We start from the raw sequence: 22718 nt of genomic DNA, 5'->3' as shown, positions 1-22718 counted from the left end.
TGTTTGTAATCACTTTATAATTCAGATTCTATAGCCTTTACTTTAGTGTGAAGAAGGCAGTTAAAGGAGGAGCCAAAATTTGAACAGGCATTCAGTTTAATTTAATTTGAAGAGAGTTCAATGTTCAATGTAAATTAAAAAAAAACACACAGAAGCAATGTGGTCATAGACATGTCCAAGTTAATAAGCTGGGACGATCCCAAATGCACAGTGTACAAAATATCACCATGTAATATGTACAACACAAAAAGAACACAAATACACAGACAAGCACTCTCAGCTTGATGGGACGGTTGGTATTTACAAAAAAATAAATAGAACAAACTGATAAATAACATCAAAACACACAGGTTGTTAGATGACATAAAGCTGGATTTGCAGATATAGAGCCGACCACTGATTTATACTCTATATACTACAGGCAGAGCATACACAGTCACGATAGATGTAAGCTGAGTCTTTTTTGTAAATAAATCATAGTCTTAATCTTTTAAAGTCCCATTTACCCCCTGATAACTTTACATTCAAGCAAGTTCAGGTTATCAATTGAGCCTGAAAACAGTAGACATAAAAAGATATTTGACTACTGCAGGGAAAGGCCAGATTAATGTAGGATCATAAATGGCCGTCAGTTTGTTCTCTGCAAACACACAAGGAACCCAGATCTGTCCCGCCGCTTGTTCGGCACACAACATTTTTACCAGCGTGTAAGACGAACAAAGTCAGAAAGGATATAAAAACACAGGTAAATGTCTGCAAAGATAAAACTCCACTGGCCCTCCGTTTCAAAAGTGGGAAACACTGAGATAATCGGCAGGTTGTTATTCGTTATTTCATCACATTAAATACATGTAGATATATATAAAATTGGATATGGTTGTGTATGGAAATAAAAAAAATCTAAATCCAAACCCACTTTGAGCCAAGTTGATGATTATTTCGTCTTAAAACAGCAGTGAAATGTCTCATCCTAGGCTCAAATGGTTAGAAATCCATTTTTTCTTTTTCTATGCACACGTTTCCTCTGGATATTGACTTTATTTTCCTTCTTTAGAAATGTAGATGTGGAAGAAAGCTAAAAAAAGAAAGAAAGAAATGAGAATCCATCATTTGAAATGAATAACAAAATCTGTATAGTGTATGACTGTAGATGTGTGGGAGGTCATGTACTGTAAACTTAGGTTTCCCACGTGTCACATCAGTAATAGGTTGAATGAGATGAGGACATATACATCATTGTCAGTTTTACATCAGTAAAGGAGAACAGCAAAAAGAAAAATAATAATAATAAGCTCAAATATAAGCTGACCTGGTTGTGTGTATATTATGTGTATTCCTGTCTCAGTACAGCAGTGATCACCTTGTAATGATGGTATATTATCTTTTTCAAGCGGCTCATGTGGTGTTTGCAGCTTGCCAGATGGGGCATGGTGAACTTTGGGTTTGATGTCTCCATGTCAGGCTCAGTTTGTAGCTGAAAGTCACTCCTGCAGAGCCACAACCTACACCACAATAAAGAGAAGGAATACCAGGCTCTATCCCGCACCAGACACTACTGTATTTTTGAGTTATTTGTGAAAACAGCCACCTTAGGCATGACCTTTGACACCTCTTACTAACACAATGATCCTCTCCCAACACAGGCCCATCTCAGGATTGTATCTACAACACTCAGATGGCTTAAAATAAACACATCACACTTAAATGCATCCATTCCTTTAAATCTCCCTCAAATTAAGCCTTTCCTGTTTTAGCACTATCAACCGAGAACCCAAAACAAGGCCCTACCTCACCTCAACCCCTCTCACTCATTTTCCTTTAATCTCTTTTAGCTCTTCCTTTCCTCTTTCTCCTCCCAGAGTTCTCCTGGGGTTTCTCCTCTTTGCTTCCCATCACCAAGGCTCCGTTGGCGGCCTTGCTGAGCCCATTGAGGGCCCCATTGGAGAGGGCCTTGCTTGCTTTGGAGGAGGAGGAGGCGTCACGTCTGGGCTGCTGGCGACGGTAGGTCTGGTAGTAGAAGTTTCCAAAGAGGATGATGAAGGTGATGGCGTAGCAGATGAGGGAGTAGTGCATCCAGTGAGGGAAGTCGCAGTTGACGTAGAGGGACAAGGCGGTGTGCCCGATGGTGACATGGAACTGGACCTGGACACAGATAAAGAAAGAAAATCAAGTTTTTTTGCACTGAAGGGAGATTTTCACGCTCTACCCAGATTTGACGATTGATTGTTAAACTTCCAAAGCATGTTGAAGTGCATGTAAAGCAAATAGAGAGCTGCTAAGGACACTTGAAACAAATTTAAACCATAGAGTAAGGATTTAGGCAGTCAAGACAATTTCAAGTCTTCTGCTCAAGATTTTTAAGGCGTGTCTAAAGCTATGGCTTGATGACACACCGGAGTCATACATGTAGTTGGCATAAGTCCTCCTTAATTACTGAAACAATATAAAAAACCTCAGTGTGCAACACTTGTGCCTTTGGTTTCAAGATGTCTTTATCGCATACATGCATTTTACCTGGATGCAAAAACACACAGAAAATCTCTGCCACTGTATTTAAAAGCCTAAGTATGTCGATGTGGATGTTGGTGGTACAGATAATCATTTGATTTAAAACCAAACATACAACACATTGTGACATTTTTTAATCTCATAAATTTGGCAAAGTGGTGAGTAACACTCCTCTTAGGTTGCAAAGTCAGAATAGATATTTTTCATCACTTTACACGCACATTAAAAACATCTTACCATCTGGACTATGGTCAAATACTTCTTCCACCACAGGTACTTTTGGATCTTAGGTCCACAGGAGGCCAGGCCATAATAGAGATACATCAAAACATGGATCATTGCGTTCATGTGTGCACCAAAGAATGCTGCAAACAGACAAAAACACAAATCCAAATTGGTTGCACAAATCTCAAAACAAGTCTCAAATCACTTTGACAATCTGTTGAATGGACTACATGAAAATTAAACCTCACAGTCAGACCCACGTCTCAATAGAAGAATAATAGATATGGTGCCAACTTTTATTCTGTATTCATCATCAGATCAAACTATGAACTTTCCGAATTGTTTATTAGTGATCAAATACCTTGTGTATCGACGACACTTGTATCAGTATCACCTTTTAGTCTATGCTTAGACTGTATTGCAGGGTGAGACTAATGCAATTTATTGATTAGCCACAAGATGGCGATGCCACTGGTTGTGAAAAAGTTAAAACTGAGAAGTCAAAAGTCTATATCTCTAATTTCAGCCTTTGATAGCACATGATGTTCAATAAGTAGATATAGCATAGCAATTAATTGGGCAGGAAATGTATGATTGTGAGATTTAAAGAAATGAAAAATTATAGGTGGGAAATCCTAATCTTGACATTTACTGCGGCACGATCTACTCACACTGTCCTCCTGCCACCCATTTGATGCCGATCCACCACAGCGTGAACATGGAACAGTGGTGGTACACATGTAGGAAGGTAACCTGGTTGAATTTTTTCCTCAGGATGAAAAACACTGTATCCAGATACTCGATGCCTTTTGAGACAAAATACCACCACAGAGCTCCTGCCACCTGTCTCAGACATGACACGAGAAATACAGAGGAGGGAAACGGACAGTTACAGGAGAGGGATAGTTCATGTCAACTGCAACCAATTCAACACATCTGATCTATTATCTGCAACACCTTGACTTCATCGTCACCTGAGACCAAACGACTCTGCTTGCCGTGTTAGATGTGTAACAGCGTCATGGAGCAACAGCAGGGGAAGGTGAAACTGAACACCTGCCACGATCCTTCTTCAAGCTCACACTTTTTTGTAATCCCGGGCCCTGGATCCAAACTAGTGGAAGCTGATTATATTTCTAAAACCACTGAACATGAAGCTTCCCTGACACACTGACTATACATTTTCATGTGAGTATAGCAGTGCAGTAGATGCTGATTTTTCATTTAGTAACAGTGGGTGTTTGCACACAATGCATTTGTCTTTGTGTGTGTATCTACAGCTTTGAACACTCACCCTGACTTCATTGGGGTCGTCTGAATAGTCCACCGGTTGACAGATGTAGCTGTAGTTTGCGGACCGTGCCGCCATAAACAGCTAAAGAACAAGAATTGTGTCTCTGTTAAATCTCTGCTATGCAATAAATGAATTCAGTCAGAGAATAGCATGACATCAATAAAAATAAGTAAAATAGGAACTTGAAAAACAGAAGGAAAAAATAACTGGAGGAGACAAAAGGACAAGGAGAATGAACACTCACTACAGGTTTATTTTTAGACATGCAGGTGAAAAACAAAAGACCATTGAGCTCATTATATAACAACAACCAACCTCTTTAAAGATGAAGAAGTTGAGGAAGACCATGCTGAAGTTGTACACTATGAGGGTTTTGCGGAGCTGGAAAGGCTCTCTGTTCTTCATGTATTTGGGCCCGAGCCAGAGGAAGAGCAGGTAGGAGGTGCTGATGGCCAGTGTGGGCAGGGGGTTGTCCATCAGAGGCCATTTCTCCACTCGCTTGTCTGTGAAACACAAGATCACGTTGAGCTTTTTAACTGTTCCATAATGTTTGCACTGCTTAGGCACAGTGTGGGTTTAATGCCAGTTTGTGTGAGAGCTGGTCCGAGGGGTGTAAGTCAAGCAGATGAGGATTCTGTCCCCAAGTGACCTTTTCATATGTTAGCAGTACTTAATAATACTATTATGAAGAAGTATAGAACAGTGTAGTATAGTATAGTATCATAGTATTTTTGCCATTATGTTAGCATAGAATTGACACCAGCACCCCCCACTACCCTCATGTGGGTATATCGTATGCTGTATACTATAATGTAGTTTAGTGCAGTATAGTGTAGTGTAGTACACTCAAACAACTAAGTCCTCAGAGTTAGTCGTTTAGCAAACAAATATTCACTGTCAATATACGATACACACTCCCACACAAATACACAAATTTAACTTGTTCACCAATTTAGTGCAACTTTGACTCATCCTGTCACAAAATCCTACCAATGCACCATCACTGATGCACTACTGACATATAAGAGAAATAGCATAGGCTATATATAAAATATAAATGATATATATATGCAATACCCAGGGTAAAGAAAATGTGTATGTATATATCAGAAACATATTCATATAGTTTACACACATACTGTATATCCCATTACTATATGGAAACAGAATATGACATTTGCATATAGGTTAAAACAACATATGTGTGAAAGAAGTTCAATATTATCACCTGCAATAGTTAATGTCCATTTGTAGAATTCTATTGTGTCATTGATTAAATGTGTGACAATCTCCATGGTTGTGGTCGTGATCCAGTATACCTGAAACGAGAAAGACAGAGTCCTTAAACATTATGTGCTCAGTATTCATGACACCATAACATGCTCTCTCTCGTAGAATATCATGATAATAATCCAGATGTATCCATCATAACATCATTCATCTGTGAACAGTATGAATCCCTGAACTGAAGTAAACAAAGCAGACTAGTCTGAGCTGACGCCTTGTTACAAACCTACAGTCTGTGGTCTGTGGCCTAATGAGAGACGGGCTGAGGGTTTGATTGCGCACAAAGGCTGGAGCTCCAGGCGGCAGAGCAGAGCAGAGCGCATGTGTCAGCACATTTTTGGCTTCTGCGCGAGCACCACCTTAATAACTGAATCCATCCACACATTTTTACATGGAAATTGGTCATTTTATAGAGTGCCATATTGACATGTTGATGAATAGGAGGTGTGTACTTATAGACTCTCTCTCCATCTCTCTCTCTCTCTCTCTCTCCCTCCCTCCCTCCCTCCCTCTGTGGCCTGAAGCTGATGCTGCAGCATCTACCATCGTCTAGTCTGCAACCTGCTCACATAATAACTCCATTAATAACACACAAAAATACACTTTAAACATCATATTCCATATTTATCATAGATTCTGACACTGTGTTTACACACAGAGATTTTAACCATTTAAATGTACACGCTGCGGCATTTAGTCTGGCCTTCAGACACGAGCTACATGCAGTCCTATGAATTTGTTTTGGGTTTTTTTTAAAACCCAAAAAACATTTAATCTTTTTCCATCTGTAGAAACACTATGGTGACTGTATAGATCACCAAGGTTGCGCACATCAAACATATGGTCGAGTATAATATCTACACGGTCTCGCCTTCTACCGTATGACTGAAGATGGATTATAACCTTACCTTATTAAAAAAAAGAGAGAAATCCCTTTTCTGGCATTCACTGCGGTAACTGTGCGTTATTCCGCCTTATAATCGACCGATCGCGTTTTATACCAACTGGTTCATTGGTCCGTATCCAGGGTGAAGAAAATAAATAAATAAAGGAATACACGGGCCGTTAACGGACAACACAAGCCTCCACTGCGCGTCTGCTTCAATGAATTTTCTCATTTGATCGCCACCAGAGCACCAGCGACAGTGCAGACAGAGTGAACCCTACACTTCCGGTTGAACTTTCACAATAAAAGCAGAGTATTTTACACACCCCAAGTCAATGCATGTGTAAAAAGAAAATGTTTTACACGCACACACATATATTTACATATTTATATGTGTGTATATGCTATGTTGAGAAAAATAGGCAATACAATGATGATTGAAGTATTTATATTTTATTTAAAAAAAAAAAGAATATTTGGTAACATGACATGACATGAACAGTTCTGATTGATACTCAAGTGTCAACATGTCTGGACTTTGTCCATAGAGACTATCCACTCACGCCTGGATGTGGCTATTGATGATACCTATTGTTAATTTATGTGCACACACGTTCTTAAAACATATTAACTTGTCTCTAATCACAACATTTGTGACACTAGTTCACAATATTTATTCTGTTTTACTCTGCTGTTTAATTTGATTACATTGAATATGATTAATGGTATCTACATAAGCCTTCTTTGGCTTCTCATCTAAATTGTGCATTTTAATTTTGTATTGTCTTTTTGCACATTACATTACATTACATGTACATTACAAATAAGAGCTAGAAGTAAGTAAGAGCTTCAAGTAAGCCTAACTATGAAGTGCTTGTAATAAGTGCGATGTATAAGTTTGTTTGTTTTTTTGTTTTTTTTGTTTTTTCACATATTGTGCAGATCAACAAACGAATCCTACACTGGGGCTTAAATGAGTCCATGATACGCTAATTTGAAAGCAGTTTCACTGCATATCCTGTCCGATTGGGACTGTCTCTGTGTGGCTTGACGCAGCTGTTCTCCTGTGATGCCGCCAGATGATGGAAGGATGCTATGCGCATGCGCACAAATGGAGGCGGATGCGGCAGGAGAGGGACCATGAGAGTCAAGTCAACAACACGCAAGCAAAGGAGACAAGGAAAGGTAGCGACTCTGCCTTCAAAGTAAAACTAATTTAATCTACTATGTTTACAATTTTTCACTCACACTTTTAAAAATGACTAATAGTTCAATTGCAAAAGTAACGGTTATATAATAATGTAATCAAACAGTGCATCGGCAGTTGTAAGGAAAGCTGCGAAAGAGATTATGAAAACATAGCTTTATTTTGATATTCATGATTGTATCTAAGATCTCACTGTGTCTAACTGGACGAATGGCAGCTCCCTTAATGCACCGGCTTTTCTCTGGTCTTTCCTCTCTATGTGTGGGCTACGAGTGTAGTTATCTATAGATTATATGTTTGTTTGTCTCTTATTCCAGGATCCATACAGCAGCAGGAGTGACGCAGAGCATTCTATGCAGTCGTTATTGAGGTTGAAATGGGGAGAAAAACAGAGCTTCGCTCTTTGGACTGATCTTCCATCATCACAGGCCCCAGCAGTCTATGATCAGTGGAGACACTTCCTCACATGAAGATGATCCGATGAGAGACACTTTCAAAGGACAAGGGATTCTTGTTTTGTAGCGCAAAGGTGTCAGCGAGTTTGTTTTTGGAAAAGAAAATGAAGATTTGGAGCACGGAGCATATTTTCAGGTTAGTCACACTCACACAGTTTAAGTCATCAATGAACGAAAATTGACTTAATGAACTATAATGAACGATGGGATCTTCAAACTCCATCTGAAACTCGTGTTTTTACGCTCCTAATCTATAATATATCAACGAAATGGAGTGTACATATGGGGGATGAAACATGACCCAAAGAACTAAGTAAATGAATAAATAGAGAAATGTATAAATTATAATAAACAAGGAAACCCTAAATCAGCTGGTGCTAACTGTCGCTAGCATCCGTTGCTATCATTAGCTGTGTAGCCTTGCTGTGAACGTATTGTGAGTCATTAAAATGTTCATGCTGTTTATCATGCTAATATTTTTAATAGTTTGTGAATGAGACACATGTGTAGACATTGCACAAACATAGATTATCACCATCGATCTGCTGGAGTGAATTTCTTGTCTCATATGATGTAAATCACTGTCTTCTCTGCTAAGACACTCAATAAAGCCTATGTACTGTACATACTCTAAAAATGTTCAATGCATGAGTTTTACAGCTTTGATATTGAAATAATCTACAGGGTGTATCATTAATGTTATAGCTCTATAATTTCCACAAAAAGTGTATGTTAGTTGGAAATACAAGTGTGTTAAAGCAACATAGGACTACTAAACTTTAGTCAAAACTACAGTTTGAATGGTTTTCTCATTCCTCTTGCCAAGTAGTAGGGGTATGAGAGTGTTGCAGCAGAGGGGTTAACAATTATCTACTTGCAGGGTAATTTCTTGGCCAAACAAGACGGAGGGTCAACTTAACTCAATCAAGTCCTGTTGTCTACAGATAACTCCTGAAGACTATGACCTGGATGACTAAGAAACCGTCACAGAAAACACAACATTCTTCATGTATTGCAGTTCAAGTGGTCTTTTCAATATGCTCTTTTTCTACCTTTTGACTCATCGTTATTATTATTATTATTTTGCCCTTGTCTGTGTACAGTTACCCATGGGAGACAGTGATCAAGGCTGCGATGAGAAAGTACCCTAACCCCATGAACCCTAATGTCGTAGGGGTGGATGTGCTGGACCGCGGTCTGGACACTGAGGGACGTCTACACAGCCACAGACTGCTCAGCACAGAGTGGGGCCTACCAGCCATCGTACGAGCGGTCAGTTACCAGCCTCCAGACACTCAGATGCCTAGAAACTGACATTCATGCACGCAGAGGTCAGGATTAAGATATGGGTTTCTAAATAAAACTTAATGAACTGTGGAGTGCCTCATAGCAAGAAAGTTGGGCAGGTGTGGACACTGAGTTTCTGCATGAGGAACTGTTTGAAAGGCAGAACCAGTTTTTGACAGCGTTGCAGAAACATACACAACAGCAGAGCCTTTTATGTCTCAGTCTTATGTGGATTTTGCGAGGGAAGTCTCAAGACAAATAGCTGGTCGTTGTGTTATTTGCTCGGCGATTATAGACCATTTCATTTGCATATATGCACTGTAAATAAAAACAATGTGATAGCTTTTGCATAATTATCGCATTTCCTTGTTCTAGTTGTTTGTTTGCAGAATGTATGTATAAATAACTGGGCATGAAATGAGCTTCCCCTGTTTCAAAGACCAGCAACTACAACTATCAGCAGTGTAGAAACCAGTGGTTGAAAGTGGTTCCTCTGAAAGTTGTCTCATGTTCTAGACGCTGGTTTCACATTAAATGATGTGTGTTGTGTCACATTAAATGCTGTGTGTTGTGTTTGCAGATCCTGGGCACCAATCACACACAAACCTACGTGAAGGAACACTCCATAGTCGACCCAGAGGAGAAAAAGATGGAGTTGTGCTCCACAAATGTATGTTTGTATTAATCCACATCCATATTGGTGACACAGCATTGATTCAACTATGTAATTAAGGCAGTTTGACTTATTGGACCCAAGGTACAGAACACACTCAGCAGAGATTACACATGTTTAAGGAGTTAATGGATTAAATAATCAGGAGAGCAACTGAAGCTGCCAGAAGCAGTGGCAGGGCAGGATAGGAAAATGTTTCACTACAAGATCAAAAAAGTACAGTAGAAATGAACCACATTATCTAATGTACTTTGTATTGTGTTTCGGTACCAAACCATTAGGCAATAGTGCATCCTGTTAATAGCAGATGATAAAATGTGAATCAATGTTTTGTTTCAGATCACTCTCACCAACTTCATATCAGTGGATGAGAGGCTTCTTTACAGACCACACCCAGAAAACCCTGAGGTGTAAGTACCTATTACCATTTCATTTTTCTGAAACACTAACAATTTGTGAGGTATTACAGGGAGGAAGTGTACAGGTAATATATAATAATAATAATAATAATATACAGCTATACATTAATGCTGCCGTGTGTAATTTTCTAACAGTTTTAGCTTTTGTTTTCCGGCTGTGTTTGTCTGTTTGTGAGTAGCATAACTCAAAAAGTATAGATTGGAATTTGATGACATTTTATGAAGATGTGGGTTGTGGTTCACAAAATAAATTAACTTGGTGAATGTTTGTGCTCACTGAGTGCTTTCTCTTTTTCTCACTCTCTCACTCTCTCTTGTTTTTAACACCTCCCTTTTGCCCCTCAGTACCATTCTGACCCAGGAAGCCATCATTACTGTCAAGGGAGTTAGCCTGAGCAGTTACCTGGAAGGAATGATGGCCAGGAGAATGTCAGCCAATGCCAGAAAGGTAACAAAACACATTTCTATCAATGCAGTTTTGCCACACTGTGCATGTTTTCTGAATGCCTGCAATAAAAACATCACTGATGGTTCCTTTGCATGTTGTCTAACTGGGACCCCACTGTCTTTCTGCTGTTCCAGGGCCAGTTTCACTGGACATACAGTCAAAAGTGGCTGTTTCCAGTGATACTAGCCTGCTGCCTCTTCTATAATCTGTTTTTCTGTGTCAATCTGTAGGGTTGGGATGCTATTGAGTGGATTATTCAGAACTCTGAAAGAGAACGTACCTCTCTGTGATGTTTACTAACTCTGGTAACTCTTTGCCTTCCTTTGCAACTTTGTCTACTAGTCTTGCCATTTCAAAATGAGCATGCTACCTTTCTCTTTATCAGAACTATCTAATACAAGCACCTGTGTCACATAATGCTCATTTGATTTCATACACAGGGCTGCAGCTCTACAGTGATGACTTCTCTCCCTGTCTACTCCCTTTAAACCACAGGGGATCCTCAGCATCCTGGAACTCATATACTGTATATACACACAGCTGTCCTTTTAAGGACTCACATTTTGACATTTTTGTCTTTTCAATAGTCTAACCAAAGCCTTATCCCTAACCTTAACCAATAATTGGTTAATGTCTAAATCTAAACTTTACTTAACCACAGTTCTTAGCCCTAACCTTAACCAGTTCCTCAGAAATTGAGGTTTTGGTCTCCACTACTGGTCCTGACAAGGTCAGTCCTAAAGAGGTATCAAAGTATACACACACACACACACACACACGCACACATATCCAACAAGAGTACATGCACTGGAAGTTGGGACAGAGTCAAATGCTGCCAAAGCTGAATAATTATGACAAAGCATGTTAGAGTAGGATTGAATGGTTGTGTCCAATGTGACTGAGTTCTCATTAACTCCTAAATGGTCATACGGATCACATGGTTTAAAAGTCATGTGATCTGCTCCATCATGAAGTGCGTCAACTTCATGACCAACTTTGCTGTTAAGAATATTTTATGATTGCCCAAATATTTACTTTGATCTTATGTCCTGACTTCAGTTTAGGGACCTTTTTAATGTAAGAGATAAACACGCACACAGTTACCTTGAAAACAAGGTACAGTACAATATAATATGCAACAAGCTTCATAATATTGTTTTTTACATGATATTATTTTTTTGTAAAGTCAAACACAGGAAACTCCTGTACTAGATGCTAAAATCAGATACTTTCTGGTGCTTATTGTGTTACAAGAGGCACAAACTGTAGATAGTTTGCATGATCGTAACTAAAAAGGGACAGCGTTTATTATAGAAAATGAGTAGTGTATCTAGTTGGACACTTGGGAATGTCGATGTTATTTAGTTCAGATCATAAAAATGGGAATGTACCATTAAGTATCGCCTTGTTTTTCTGCTCTTGAGGCACCAATACACTGGAACCTGTTTGATGTGAACGTCATAGGTAGTGTTGCTTTAAACCAGCAGATTTTTAACTTAATGAGAGGGACCGTATGACCATATAGACTTTTTTGATCACTGTCGTAAAAAGGCAGAACTACCTGTTTATATGGCTTCACATTGATGCCTGTGTATTTTTGCCTGGGCAGCAGTATCATGACATTATTACTTCTACACATCATGCCTCCATATGTACCTCATACACACTACCCGTCTGACCCTGAGGAGCAGGACAGTACTCTATGTGGAATGGTGCAGTGGGAGACACACAACATGACTTGTGTACCGAATCATCTCCTGTTAAACAGAATAATATTTCCATATTTTGAGTGAATATTTATTTATTTAAAAACACTGCGTGACAAGCGGTGAACCATAACATTGTTTACATTGTCTGTGTCTTGTAAAAAAAAAAAAGTTTCATTTGCTTTTTTAAATTTTGTTTTAACGTCAGCTGTTTTAACCTTTTGCTGCAACAATTAAAACAGCTGTTTGAGAACGTTTCACTTGAGCCGTGTTTACTGTCTCACAGCCCCTGTGTTCCACAGTTTTTTTTAGTTTAAAAGACACTGGTTAATTACACACCTTTGTATTATTAACTCTCTGCACACTATCAAAATATCATCTTAATGTAGCTGGCAGTATGCAACTTTCAGATATGGACATTAACTTTTATAGTTAGTTGTAAGCAGAAGTGATATTCTCAAATACCAGTTGCACCCAAGGTCTTCTTCTTTATTACTTGTGGTTCATTATTTGTCCAGTAGAGAGCGCACACACGCTTGCTGTTTGTTAACAGGAAAACCACAGCACAGCTCCTGTTCTCTGAACAGGAAGCCCAGAGTGCCTCAGTGTAATTTTTATTCAAGGCTAGGTTTAAGGTCATTTTTATTTTGCTTATTCAACAGAGCATAAACAAAATGCATGGCATGTACATCAATCCTCACTGTGAGCACTGACAGACGAAAATTGTCTCCTTCAAACCCAATTGTGCAAGTTGCCAGAATCTGAATAAATAAAAACGTAAACACAGTTTCAGTTGGGTGAATTAGAAAATCATGCAAGTCACAGAAAACTCAGACCCATCTTTGGTGTCAGGGCCTTAAATATCACTCCTCTACACATGTGATATTTGATAATGACAATACAACAGCATCAGTATCTGAAAACAATGCAAACAAGGACTGAGCTGTACTGGTTCATGTTCCATGATAAGGCACACACCACTGTAATAGAGACTTTGATAACAACCTTTGGTAATGCTGCATGTCAGAAAAACACACTATAAAAATCATATAAAAGTGAAAAAGAACAAAAAATAGAAAAGGTAACATGGTGCATTAACATATCAAATCACTAACGATCACAATTGAGTCAAATAATCATCAACTTCCTTGTTTACATTCATCATCTCTTAGGTACGGCAGCAATTCAAGACTTTCTCCATTCCATTATTGCACCTCAACATCAAACACAATCTATACGACGGATGAACAGTCTTTGTAATGTCGTACTAAACAAGCCTCAACTTTAAACAACTCAAATAATGTTTCTACTTCACATGTTAGAAACAAAGAGTGAGGTTTTAAAAACAAAAAGTCAAATCAAATTCTTCAACGTGGGGAAAACAAGTGCACATAGCTAAGGTCAAAATGTGTGCTTTCATTCTTTTAATTCATTTCAAAAAAACATGTTAAACTAGAACTCCGACAGCAGTACTTCCCTTTTTCCTCTGCACTCCTCTTCCTTCACCGACAAAACGATTGCACCTACGTTTTTCCTTCACAATCACATGATTCACCCACTTTCAGCAGTGAACCACGCCAGCAGCCTGTGTACCATTCCCAAAAAAAAAACTTGAATACTTAATTGTCCCACACAGCCATCTTCAGTCATACCTCAACTAAATATACATCCAGGAATTCAATAGGCTTTTAAACAAAAATTATATTTTACATTTCTATGTACAGTATGTGCAACCAGTTCATTTGGATTTGGGGGAAATCAGAATTTGAAGAGGTTAATAAAGTCTTGAGGAGAAAGCGACACAGTGCAACTGTCTGGGTTGTTGGCAGTGCAGGGATGGTTTGTGTCCTGAAAATAGAAGAAGTACAACTATTAACATTAAATGCTCATGTCTTTTTCTGTTTCCTCTTCTACAATTTCACGAACCGTCACATTTTATTTTTGAAACCACTATCAAGTGCAAAGTGCAAAATAGAAAAAAAATGAACTACCTTCCAAAAGAGGATGTGACAGTGTGTGCAGAAGTGCAAGGTGTCGCTGTATTGCTCTCTGTGTGGATAGCAGCGGCACAGCTTAAAGTACATCTTCTTCCACTCCAGGTGACCTTTGTCAGACACCATCAGTCTCTTCCGGATCTAGAGGAAAAGAAAACAGATTTGTGACCTAAAAAAAACCCACCTCAAAATATCTGTAAGTTATGTGTTCAAAAGATGAGAATTTAAGTAGCTCTTTACTGAAACCTAATTTAGCTTATATACTGATTCACTCGCTTATCAAGTGCATGGTTACTGTAGTGTTGGTATGCACACACTGCAGCCTCCCATTTTCCAGTAGCAAGTCAAGCTTATCACAGATGCTTGACCTCCTTGCAGAGTGATGGTAATGACATGTACATTAAGAAGATGGCTCTTCTGGCATCCTGTACCAAGTAGTTCAGCTGGTGCGGTAACATTTTTAGAAAAATGAGGTAGAAAACAAACCCACGGTGTAGCCAAGTGTATGTGTGTGTGCTTATAGGTCATCAAAATCATTTCTACAAACCTGTCTGTCTGTGAAGTGGTACTGGCAGAGTTTCTTCCACAGCAGCCGGTCCTCAGTGAGGGCCCCGAGCTCGCTACACACTTGGCCCACACTGACCAGGTCTCTGCCATCTGACAGGCACTGCATGATGTTGAGCTGCAGGCTGGCAGGAAGGTCAGTCAGACTCATACCAGACGATGCAGGCTGAAGGGAACAAGTTTTGAATAAAAAGGAAATTCACATTTTGAGCACTTTTAAGTTCTGCTTGTGGATTTGTCCTGGGTACAGACTCACCCTGTTGATCTGGATATTGTCCAGCTGCTGCTGCCACTGCAGGATGTTCTCCATGCGATGAACCCAGATGTTGATGTTGCCCACCAGAACTGACTTGCCCATGTCCTGAACCAGACCGCACAGTGAGATGTACAGGGTCTGCAGCAGCTCTTTGATTGGACGGACGTTCTGCTGGTCATCAAGAACTGTGTGGAAGGAAATCAGATACTGTTCATCAAGCTCAGTTTATTCCTTCATTTGTGAGCTTAAAGTGAGGTTTTCACTTTCAGCAGCAGCCAGGCAAGTTCACAAATCGTTAAGTGTGTATTAAGAATCAACAGCAATACATGTTTTGGCTGTGGTATCCTCCTGTGATATTTATAATGTTTGGCCAACAAGGTTTCATAACCCCACCTAAACATCCAGAATCTCTGTTTAGCAGAGGGAACATTTAGTTTATACTGTGGCTTGCAGAGGGATCTGGTGTTTTTCACTGTCCCATTAAAACACTACATTCACTCCTCCACCTTCTTTAGATGTTGTCAAGGCTCATTTCCTCACCTATTTGTGCAGACAACAAAGCATGAAGCCTTTCTGTTTGCTCTATTTACTCATGTTGTTTACTGCCAAAAACAAAGATAAGTGTCTACTGTAAATGAAGCAACAAAACAAGGAAAATAAATTGATTAGGGAGGGAATTGTGCATGTGTATATTTATTCATATGTGCGAGTGGTATGTGTAAGAGATAAAAACAGACCACATCAGAAAAATAAAGTCCTCAGACACACAAAAAAGAATGAAACTCTGATTGTGTTAAAAGACAAATAAAAGAGTGACAGGGCTCACCTTTCTGAACCACTCTCTCCAGAATGTTCATGTAATTCTTCTGCGCCACACCACTGAGTGAGGGGAGCTGGGACTTGGCTATAAGCTCCAGAAGCTGGAGCAGAGAGAGAGAGACAAGAAACAGAAAGAACAACATAAATGACATGCTGTCCTAAGCAGAGACTCTGTTCTTTCGCCTCTTTAATTAATATTGTTATGCCGCATTCTTAAATCAGCACATGCAATTCTCAGAAAAAGATTCTAGAAGTAATATGGAGCTGCTCCACCAGCTCATTCCCCTCAAATGAACCTGGATCCAGTGAGTGTTTATCAACATTCTTGGATTTGATGGTTCTTGATCAGAGCCTCTTTGGAGGGGAAGAAGCTCCTGGAACAGTGTTGGACACCAGCCTCCACAAACACACTTTTAATCATTTGACTCCTTGTCATGTGAATTAGCAGAATCATTCAACAAGTGTGTGTGTGTATGTTTGGACTTGTGTGCCTCTGCAATGCTTGTTTGTGTACGTCTGCGCAGTTGTTGCCACTAGATAGTGGACAAACGGCAAGATCCAGCGTGAGAGGCATGTCACAGATGATGTGATGTCATGGAGAAATTCAAGTTGACCCTTACTCAATTCTGACCGAAGCATGTGACCTTTGTCATCATACCAACATCAACATATTGTGGGGTACTTTCTGGTTAACTGCAGCCACATTGCTAGGTTATGATAAGTTATCCAGAAGTAAGACAGCACTGTCCTAAGTGCATGTATCTAAATTCATAAAAGTGTTGCATGAAAAGGTCATCATTTCAAATGGAACCATACTGTAAGTAGAGAGAGAAATTAATCAGAGAAATTATTCTAAATAAAAGTGAATGAGTCTGGTGATCTTAATAATAGCACTCCATTAACTAAATTACTTCTCCCCTGTCTGTTTTTCCCTATTTTAAGCTTCTTCCCTCATTCCTGGTATTTTCAGTCTTTCCAGGTTTGTGCCTAAAACCTAATCCTTTGCTCTTCTCCTTTTAGCTGCTCGTCAAGTTCCTCTTTGTAGAGCAGCCAGGTGGAACAATGTGCATTTTAATCTACTTTTAGCCTCGGCTGTTGGCTAAACTGCACTTGATAACCTGGTATAAGGTTCCCACTCTTCCACAAAATGCACTGCTAAAACAAATTAATTTTAAGTTTTCAGTCTCCTTGACATAACCTCCATTTGCCTGCTCCAAGCAGAGGGAACACCATTTGTTGTCTCTTTGTGGGGGAATCTGATCTGTGCAACCGAGACAGAGTTAAATAAACCCACCAATGCCATCAGACACAACAAGGGACGAGCAGTGACCTAGGACACTATGTCCAGACAAAAAGCTAGTGTTACACAGCCATATTGTTCTCTGGACTCTGCACTTGTTAGCTAGAACCAGCACCAAAAAGGTCAGTCAAAAACCCTGAATACAGAAATGGCCAACTATTGTGGTTTAAGAGTATCACACTGTTGTTTTACAAGGGAATATCAGGTTGTTTTGTGTGCTGGTATATGAGGAAATCTGCTAAACTGATGTACTACATTGGTGTTGATGGCTGCTCATTGTTCTGCCAAAATAAAATTAATTTGTGTTCCCCTGCACATGCCTGAATTGGTTCATCTCACAACAGCAATTATGGTGTGAATCACAATGTAGTGTCTACGTGTGTGCTTTGGTGCACGAGTCACCTGAACAACCACAGTTTCTGTTTCCATTAACCCCTGTCAGGTGGTCGCACCTCACCATGCAGCTGTCACCCCCACCTTCCCCTTTCACATGCAACCTCAACCCCACCAGTACAGGAGAACATAAGCACATGCAGCTCACATGGGGAGAACATGTGGAAGAGCTTACAGTTTAGTGCAGTGAAAAATTTATATTTGGTGTGAAAGCTATCAATTTAGACTAAATAATTCTCTTAGAATGTTCCACTGCATTGTTGATATAGTAATTCATTCTAAATATACACATATATATATATATATATACACACATATACATATATACATATACATATACATATATACATATATCAGGCTACAACACAGTCCCGTTCTACCAGAAACACACACATATGACTCACAGTGTTAGTATCATCACCACATTTAGACCCTTGTCTGCAGTGCAATGATAAGAGCCTGGCAGAAGCTTACACACCCTCTTAACCTGCAACCCCTCCATGCAGTGAACAAAAATGTCTATGGTTTACCACAGAGGAAGACTTAGCAAAAGGGACAAAAAGAAAGTGGAAGAAAACAAAGACATGTGGACTCACTCTGACAACGTAATTAAATCTCCTCGTATCCTTGATGGCACTGCAGAAATCTAAACGGTTGAAGGCTTCACCCAGTGTACAATATCCATGGCGCTGGGGGAATTTAATTATAAGGGGATTAGATTGCGATCCTCCACAGGAGTATAGAGTTTTCTCAGCATGTTTAAATTACAATGTTTACAGTGTGAGACTAAGTAAGATTGTTTGTTACCTCCTTGGTGCTTCCTTTATGAACATAAATCCACTTTTCCCTGTAGAAATCTGTGAGGGAGCAGAGTGTCATCATGAGTGGCCTGTAGCTAATTAAGCAGCTCATAAGCATTGTGACAACATTATGACAAATGTGTCAACTAATGGAAATGTAATAACAGGCAATGTTATCAGGCAATATTACCACCTTGTTTATTTTACATAACATCCTCATTAGACTCACTTGTCCAAAACATGACTTTGAGGTAGTATAACATGACTTGTTAAGTCCACACTTAGTTTTAATTCTTGCATGTTTATGTGAAAACGTGTGAATATAAAAGTGACTCACAGGGAACCTTAGTGTTGTTGTTCATCAGGTCTTTTTTCCTCTTCTTGGCACCCATGTCATAGTTGAAAGAAAGCAGCAAGTTCTCCTTGTTGAAACATTCCTCCTGTTTGACTTTGCAGAAGCTGGAAAAACATGATTTCTTTTCATCACTTCATGTCAGTAGATACAGTCTTATTTTCTTTTGACATGCTTTGACTGCCTTAGTTAAATGTGTGATTTAAATGTATTCTTGGGAAGGAAAAGCACCACAGATGTTAGTTAATCCACTCACTTGTTGTGAGTTTATTAATAGCTCAGTGATTAGCCTGGAGAAGGAACATGGCCCAGCAAAACACTGAGGTTAGTAGAATGGAAACAAGATGAAGTATTGTCTCCTTTCTTCCCCTTTTCTGATAAACAAGTACATCTTTTAACTAAACTATTATTCAAATCGGAGGTCAAAGCACCATTATATTGTATAGTTAACATGCATTATATTTACATTGTCTTGCTTTTAACCTAAAAATATACTTGTTTTTATACTTATTTTACCTTTATATGTTAAAAGAAATCTTCTCTTCTACTAATCTTAACTTCTTCTTTTTTCATTTCTTCTGTGTTCTTTTTCACACTTTGTTATGGTTTATATTTTTCGACTTTGAATTGATTTCTTTTTTCTGTTTTTTTTTTGTGTCTCTTTGTTGCTTTTAATGTTGTACAGCACCTCGAGTCAACCTGTGGGTATGAAATGTGCTTTAAATATAAACTTCAAGTGTTTTAATGACGAACCTCTCCACGGAGACGTTGTTGTTTGTCTCGTCTGTTGTTGTCTTTTTCCATCCCTCCTCGGTTTTAACCCAACTCTGACCCGGCGACCTCCAGTCCTGACCAAGAAACGGCATCCTCACAGTAAGACGAACGAATATATATATTTAAAAAAACAATAGCGGGAGAAATAAGCCGCAGCTTTAGTTGAAGTGTATCCCCTTCTTCTGTGTTCTTTGTCTTCGACGTGTTTGTGTTGTTGTGCTGATGCTTTGCTACGCAGCTCTTCGTCTTATATCTTGTCACGCAGAACCCGGAAGTGCACAAGGACCGCCCACTGTGGAAACTTCCCTGTAGCACGTGGCTTTGTTTATCAACTCAAGTGTTGCAAAATCTGCTGCAGAGGAGACGCAACCGTGGGTAAGACATGTATCTGTGTCATGTTTCCTGAAAAAAGGAAAAAGAAGCAGACCCCGAGAGAGGGAGAGAGGGAGAACACTGAGGAAATCGATTCTGTGTTTGTATTAAACCTTAAGACTGACACTGTTATATAACCCGCTGTGGAGAAGCCAGTATTTATACTGTATTATTATAGTGTATCTCACAGCACTTTTTAACACACTATTGTTGATGAAAAAAAAAATTAGTCTTCAGGAAGTGTTTTGTTTTCAATAAAGAGGGAATAACATTATGTCACATGTCTTTATAGTCCACTGATTCTCAGCCACTCATGGGAGCCCCTTATAAATAGATTAAGTTGTCCTGCAGATTCCTTTGTGGGATCCTTTGTTGTTCAACTGTATTTCAAAACAGGACAAACTGATTTATGAAATATAGATGGTTGAAAGTATGTTGTTTATATTGGGCCATGCCATCAAAGATAATGTGTAACTAAGTCTGTCCAGGTCAGCGGGTCACACCTTATCAGCTTTAATAAACACATGATGTATTTACACACTCATCTGCGAGGCTTTTAGGAATCTACTTCACATTTTATATCTGCTTGTTTATGTCGATAGCCCTCCTCATAGTGGTTCACTTGTTCAACTAATAGGCAGGAAGCTTTTTGAAAAATTATTGTGCAAGATCAGGCGGAGTTGTACTGTATATTTGCTGTGCCATCAGCTTACACTACAAGACATAACAAAGGGATCAATGAGGAAGTGATCTTATCATTGTACTCCACAAGTTGATCATTGATGTGTAAACTGCTGTAATCCTACAGCATGAGAAATGCTGTGTGCGTGTGTTTGTTCCCAGGGAAATGCCACAGCAGTGGGTGACCATGGGTGTCTATTTCCATGTGAGTGGATGAGCGTATGCTCACATGTGTGACCGTGCTGAGAGGACTGTAAAAGAGAAGAGCGAGTGGGGATTTTCTGGGTTCTCATAATTCATGACACACCATACAAAATGCAAAACATGTCAACAGCTGCAGCACATGGTGTACAGGGAGTGCAAATCTAGCAGGCCAGTGTTTTCGCTCATCTAGTCGTAGCCGTGATAAAACACATTCTGTGAGAATAGCAGGACCAGGGTCGCTGATGTGAAAGATGAACTTTTTCAGATAGTTGACAAAAGTGTGACTCCCCTTTTTTTTATCTGTAGTTTACATTTTTGTGACATTAACAGAGTATTTGCAAATGAAGAACTGGTTCTCACACCAAAATACCTAATATTAGACTCAGACTCAGAGTTAAAAATGAATGCATTTGTGATTACAGCTCCAGCATTGTTAAAGTATAGGTGCATCCGTGCTTCATGTCTGAAGTTTTGTTTCCAAAACTCTACTATAAACAAAAGGTCAAAGGGCTCAGCACACACCCTATATTTTAAAATATGTCAACATCATGCCACTTGGTACAACACCTTGAGCAGATGTATTAAAAACTGTTTGATGGTTACCAGTGTGCATATAACTGCACAGCGTGTAGAATATACAGCAGTGTGTGCACTATTATCCCCAATGTCTAAGTAAATCTATTTCTAGAGTTGGCAAAAAACTACAAGACAACATGGAAAGTCCCTGTAAATGTTTGGTCAGTTGGGTCAGATTGACTCAGAAGGAAGCTATGACCTAGCTTTGAGTCACATGCACAAAAAAGAATAATAAATTGGAAGTGTTCTCTGTGTGTCAGACTAGTATACAGATGTGGGTGATACAGCAGACAGCCTCTGACACACAGTTATCTCAACTGCTGGATGGATTGTCATTAATTTTCTCATGAGGGTAAGTCCTTCTTACTTTGGTATTCATTTTACTTTATATGCAGCTCTACCAGCAGGTCAATCAGTGCTTAATTTATGTTTCTGCTCATGCTGAAATATCTGATCAGTACTGAATCGGTATCAATGGATAGCCACAAAGTTGTGTGCCATGTTTCCAGAATAATGTATCCCATAGATTAGAGCAACTCCCTATCTTATAATCAACCTTTCATGTGGTCCTCCACTCAATGTTAAGTATTTCTGTATGCTTTTTTAATTTACAGATTAATTTGACATCATAAATACATTTTGAATTGTGAACTATATATCATTCCTTTTCAAAATTAATACTTTTATTTTAAAATTATGTGAAATCAAGGTGGAATATACTATCAATACGATTGAATAAGCTCATATAAATCACCTCAACAGAGATCAGAGATGTTAAGAGATTTGCGTTTGAGACCCCTGATGTCAAACTAAAACTCAAACCTTATGCTTTCAGCATGGTACCTACTGTAGCACTGTTCAGTGTTGGGTAGTAACGTGTTATTAGTAACGCCGTTACTTTATTAACTAATAACTAATTATGTAACATGTTGTTTTTTGTACAGTGACTCTGTTTCCATTACCAAACGCTGCGTTAATCCGTTCCTTTTTGGTGAGGTTTTACAACGTTTTACAGCGATCAATAAAGTTTAATTGAATTGAAAAACAAAGCAATTGTCGCCCTCTAGCGTCCCACACGTAATTAAACACGCGCCACAAAGAGGACTGAACAGGTCAGGGGAAGATAAGTTTCTCCTCGTGGAGGTATTTACATTATTTTCAACTGGAGAGCAGAGTGAAAACAACATTTCGGTAACTTGTAGACTGTGTCCCGGTTCAAAAATACTTTCTACGGCGAA

The 22718-nt window shown here is 39.1% G+C and overlaps 3 protein-coding genes across 4 annotated transcripts; 1 reads left to right on the top strand and 2 right to left on the bottom strand.

Annotated features, from left to right (window-relative positions):
• LOC122775095 (elongation of very long chain fatty acids protein 4-like) lies at positions 1–6419 on the bottom strand. Its single transcript, XM_044034828.1, has 7 exons — positions 6223–6419; positions 5256–5346; positions 4343–4530; positions 4028–4108; positions 3405–3576; positions 2746–2873; positions 1–2142 (listed from the first exon to the last, which is right to left on the bottom strand). The coding sequence occupies exons 2-7, from the start codon at positions 5320–5322 to the stop codon at positions 1819–1821; spliced, it is 960 nt and encodes a 319-aa protein (XP_043890763.1). The 5' UTR covers positions 5323–5346; positions 6223–6419; the 3' UTR covers positions 1–1818.
• Positions 6420–7232: 813 nt separating this feature from the next.
• On the top strand, positions 7233–11257 carry prelid3a (PRELI domain containing 3A). Of its 2 annotated transcripts, XM_044034319.1 has the most exons (8): positions 7233–7385; positions 7725–7998; positions 8966–9134; positions 9730–9819; positions 10162–10232; positions 10587–10689; positions 10920–10994; positions 11130–11257. In XM_044034319.1, exons 2-7 carry the CDS (start codon positions 7967–7969, stop codon positions 10977–10979), a joined length of 525 nt encoding a protein of 174 aa, XP_043890254.1. In that variant the 5' UTR covers positions 7233–7385; positions 7725–7966; the 3' UTR covers positions 10980–10994; positions 11130–11257. The 2 variants fall into 2 exon arrangements, with proteins under 2 accessions (XP_043890254.1, XP_043890255.1); XM_044034320.1 differs by lacking the exons at positions 7233–7385; positions 10920–10994 and having other exon boundaries at positions 7624–7998.
• Positions 11258–13020: 1763 nt separating this feature from the next.
• Positions 13021–19894, bottom strand: fbxo32 (F-box protein 32). Its single transcript, XM_044034316.1, has 9 exons — positions 19627–19894; positions 18859–18980; positions 18529–18578; positions 18318–18410; positions 16036–16129; positions 15210–15394; positions 14937–15119; positions 14387–14530; positions 13021–14243 (listed from the first exon to the last, which is right to left on the bottom strand). The coding sequence occupies exons 1-9, from the start codon at positions 19737–19739 to the stop codon at positions 14154–14156; spliced, it is 1074 nt and encodes a 357-aa protein (XP_043890251.1). The 5' UTR covers positions 19740–19894; the 3' UTR covers positions 13021–14153.
• Positions 19895–22718: the final 2824 nt, after the last annotated feature.

Source organism: Solea senegalensis, linkage group LG9, assembly GCF_019176455.1.
Source record: "Solea senegalensis isolate Sse05_10M linkage group LG9, IFAPA_SoseM_1, whole genome shotgun sequence".
Lineage (NCBI taxonomy): Eukaryota > Metazoa > Chordata > Actinopteri > Pleuronectiformes > Soleidae > Solea > Solea senegalensis.
This window is presented reverse-complemented; position numbering and strand designations above follow the sequence as displayed.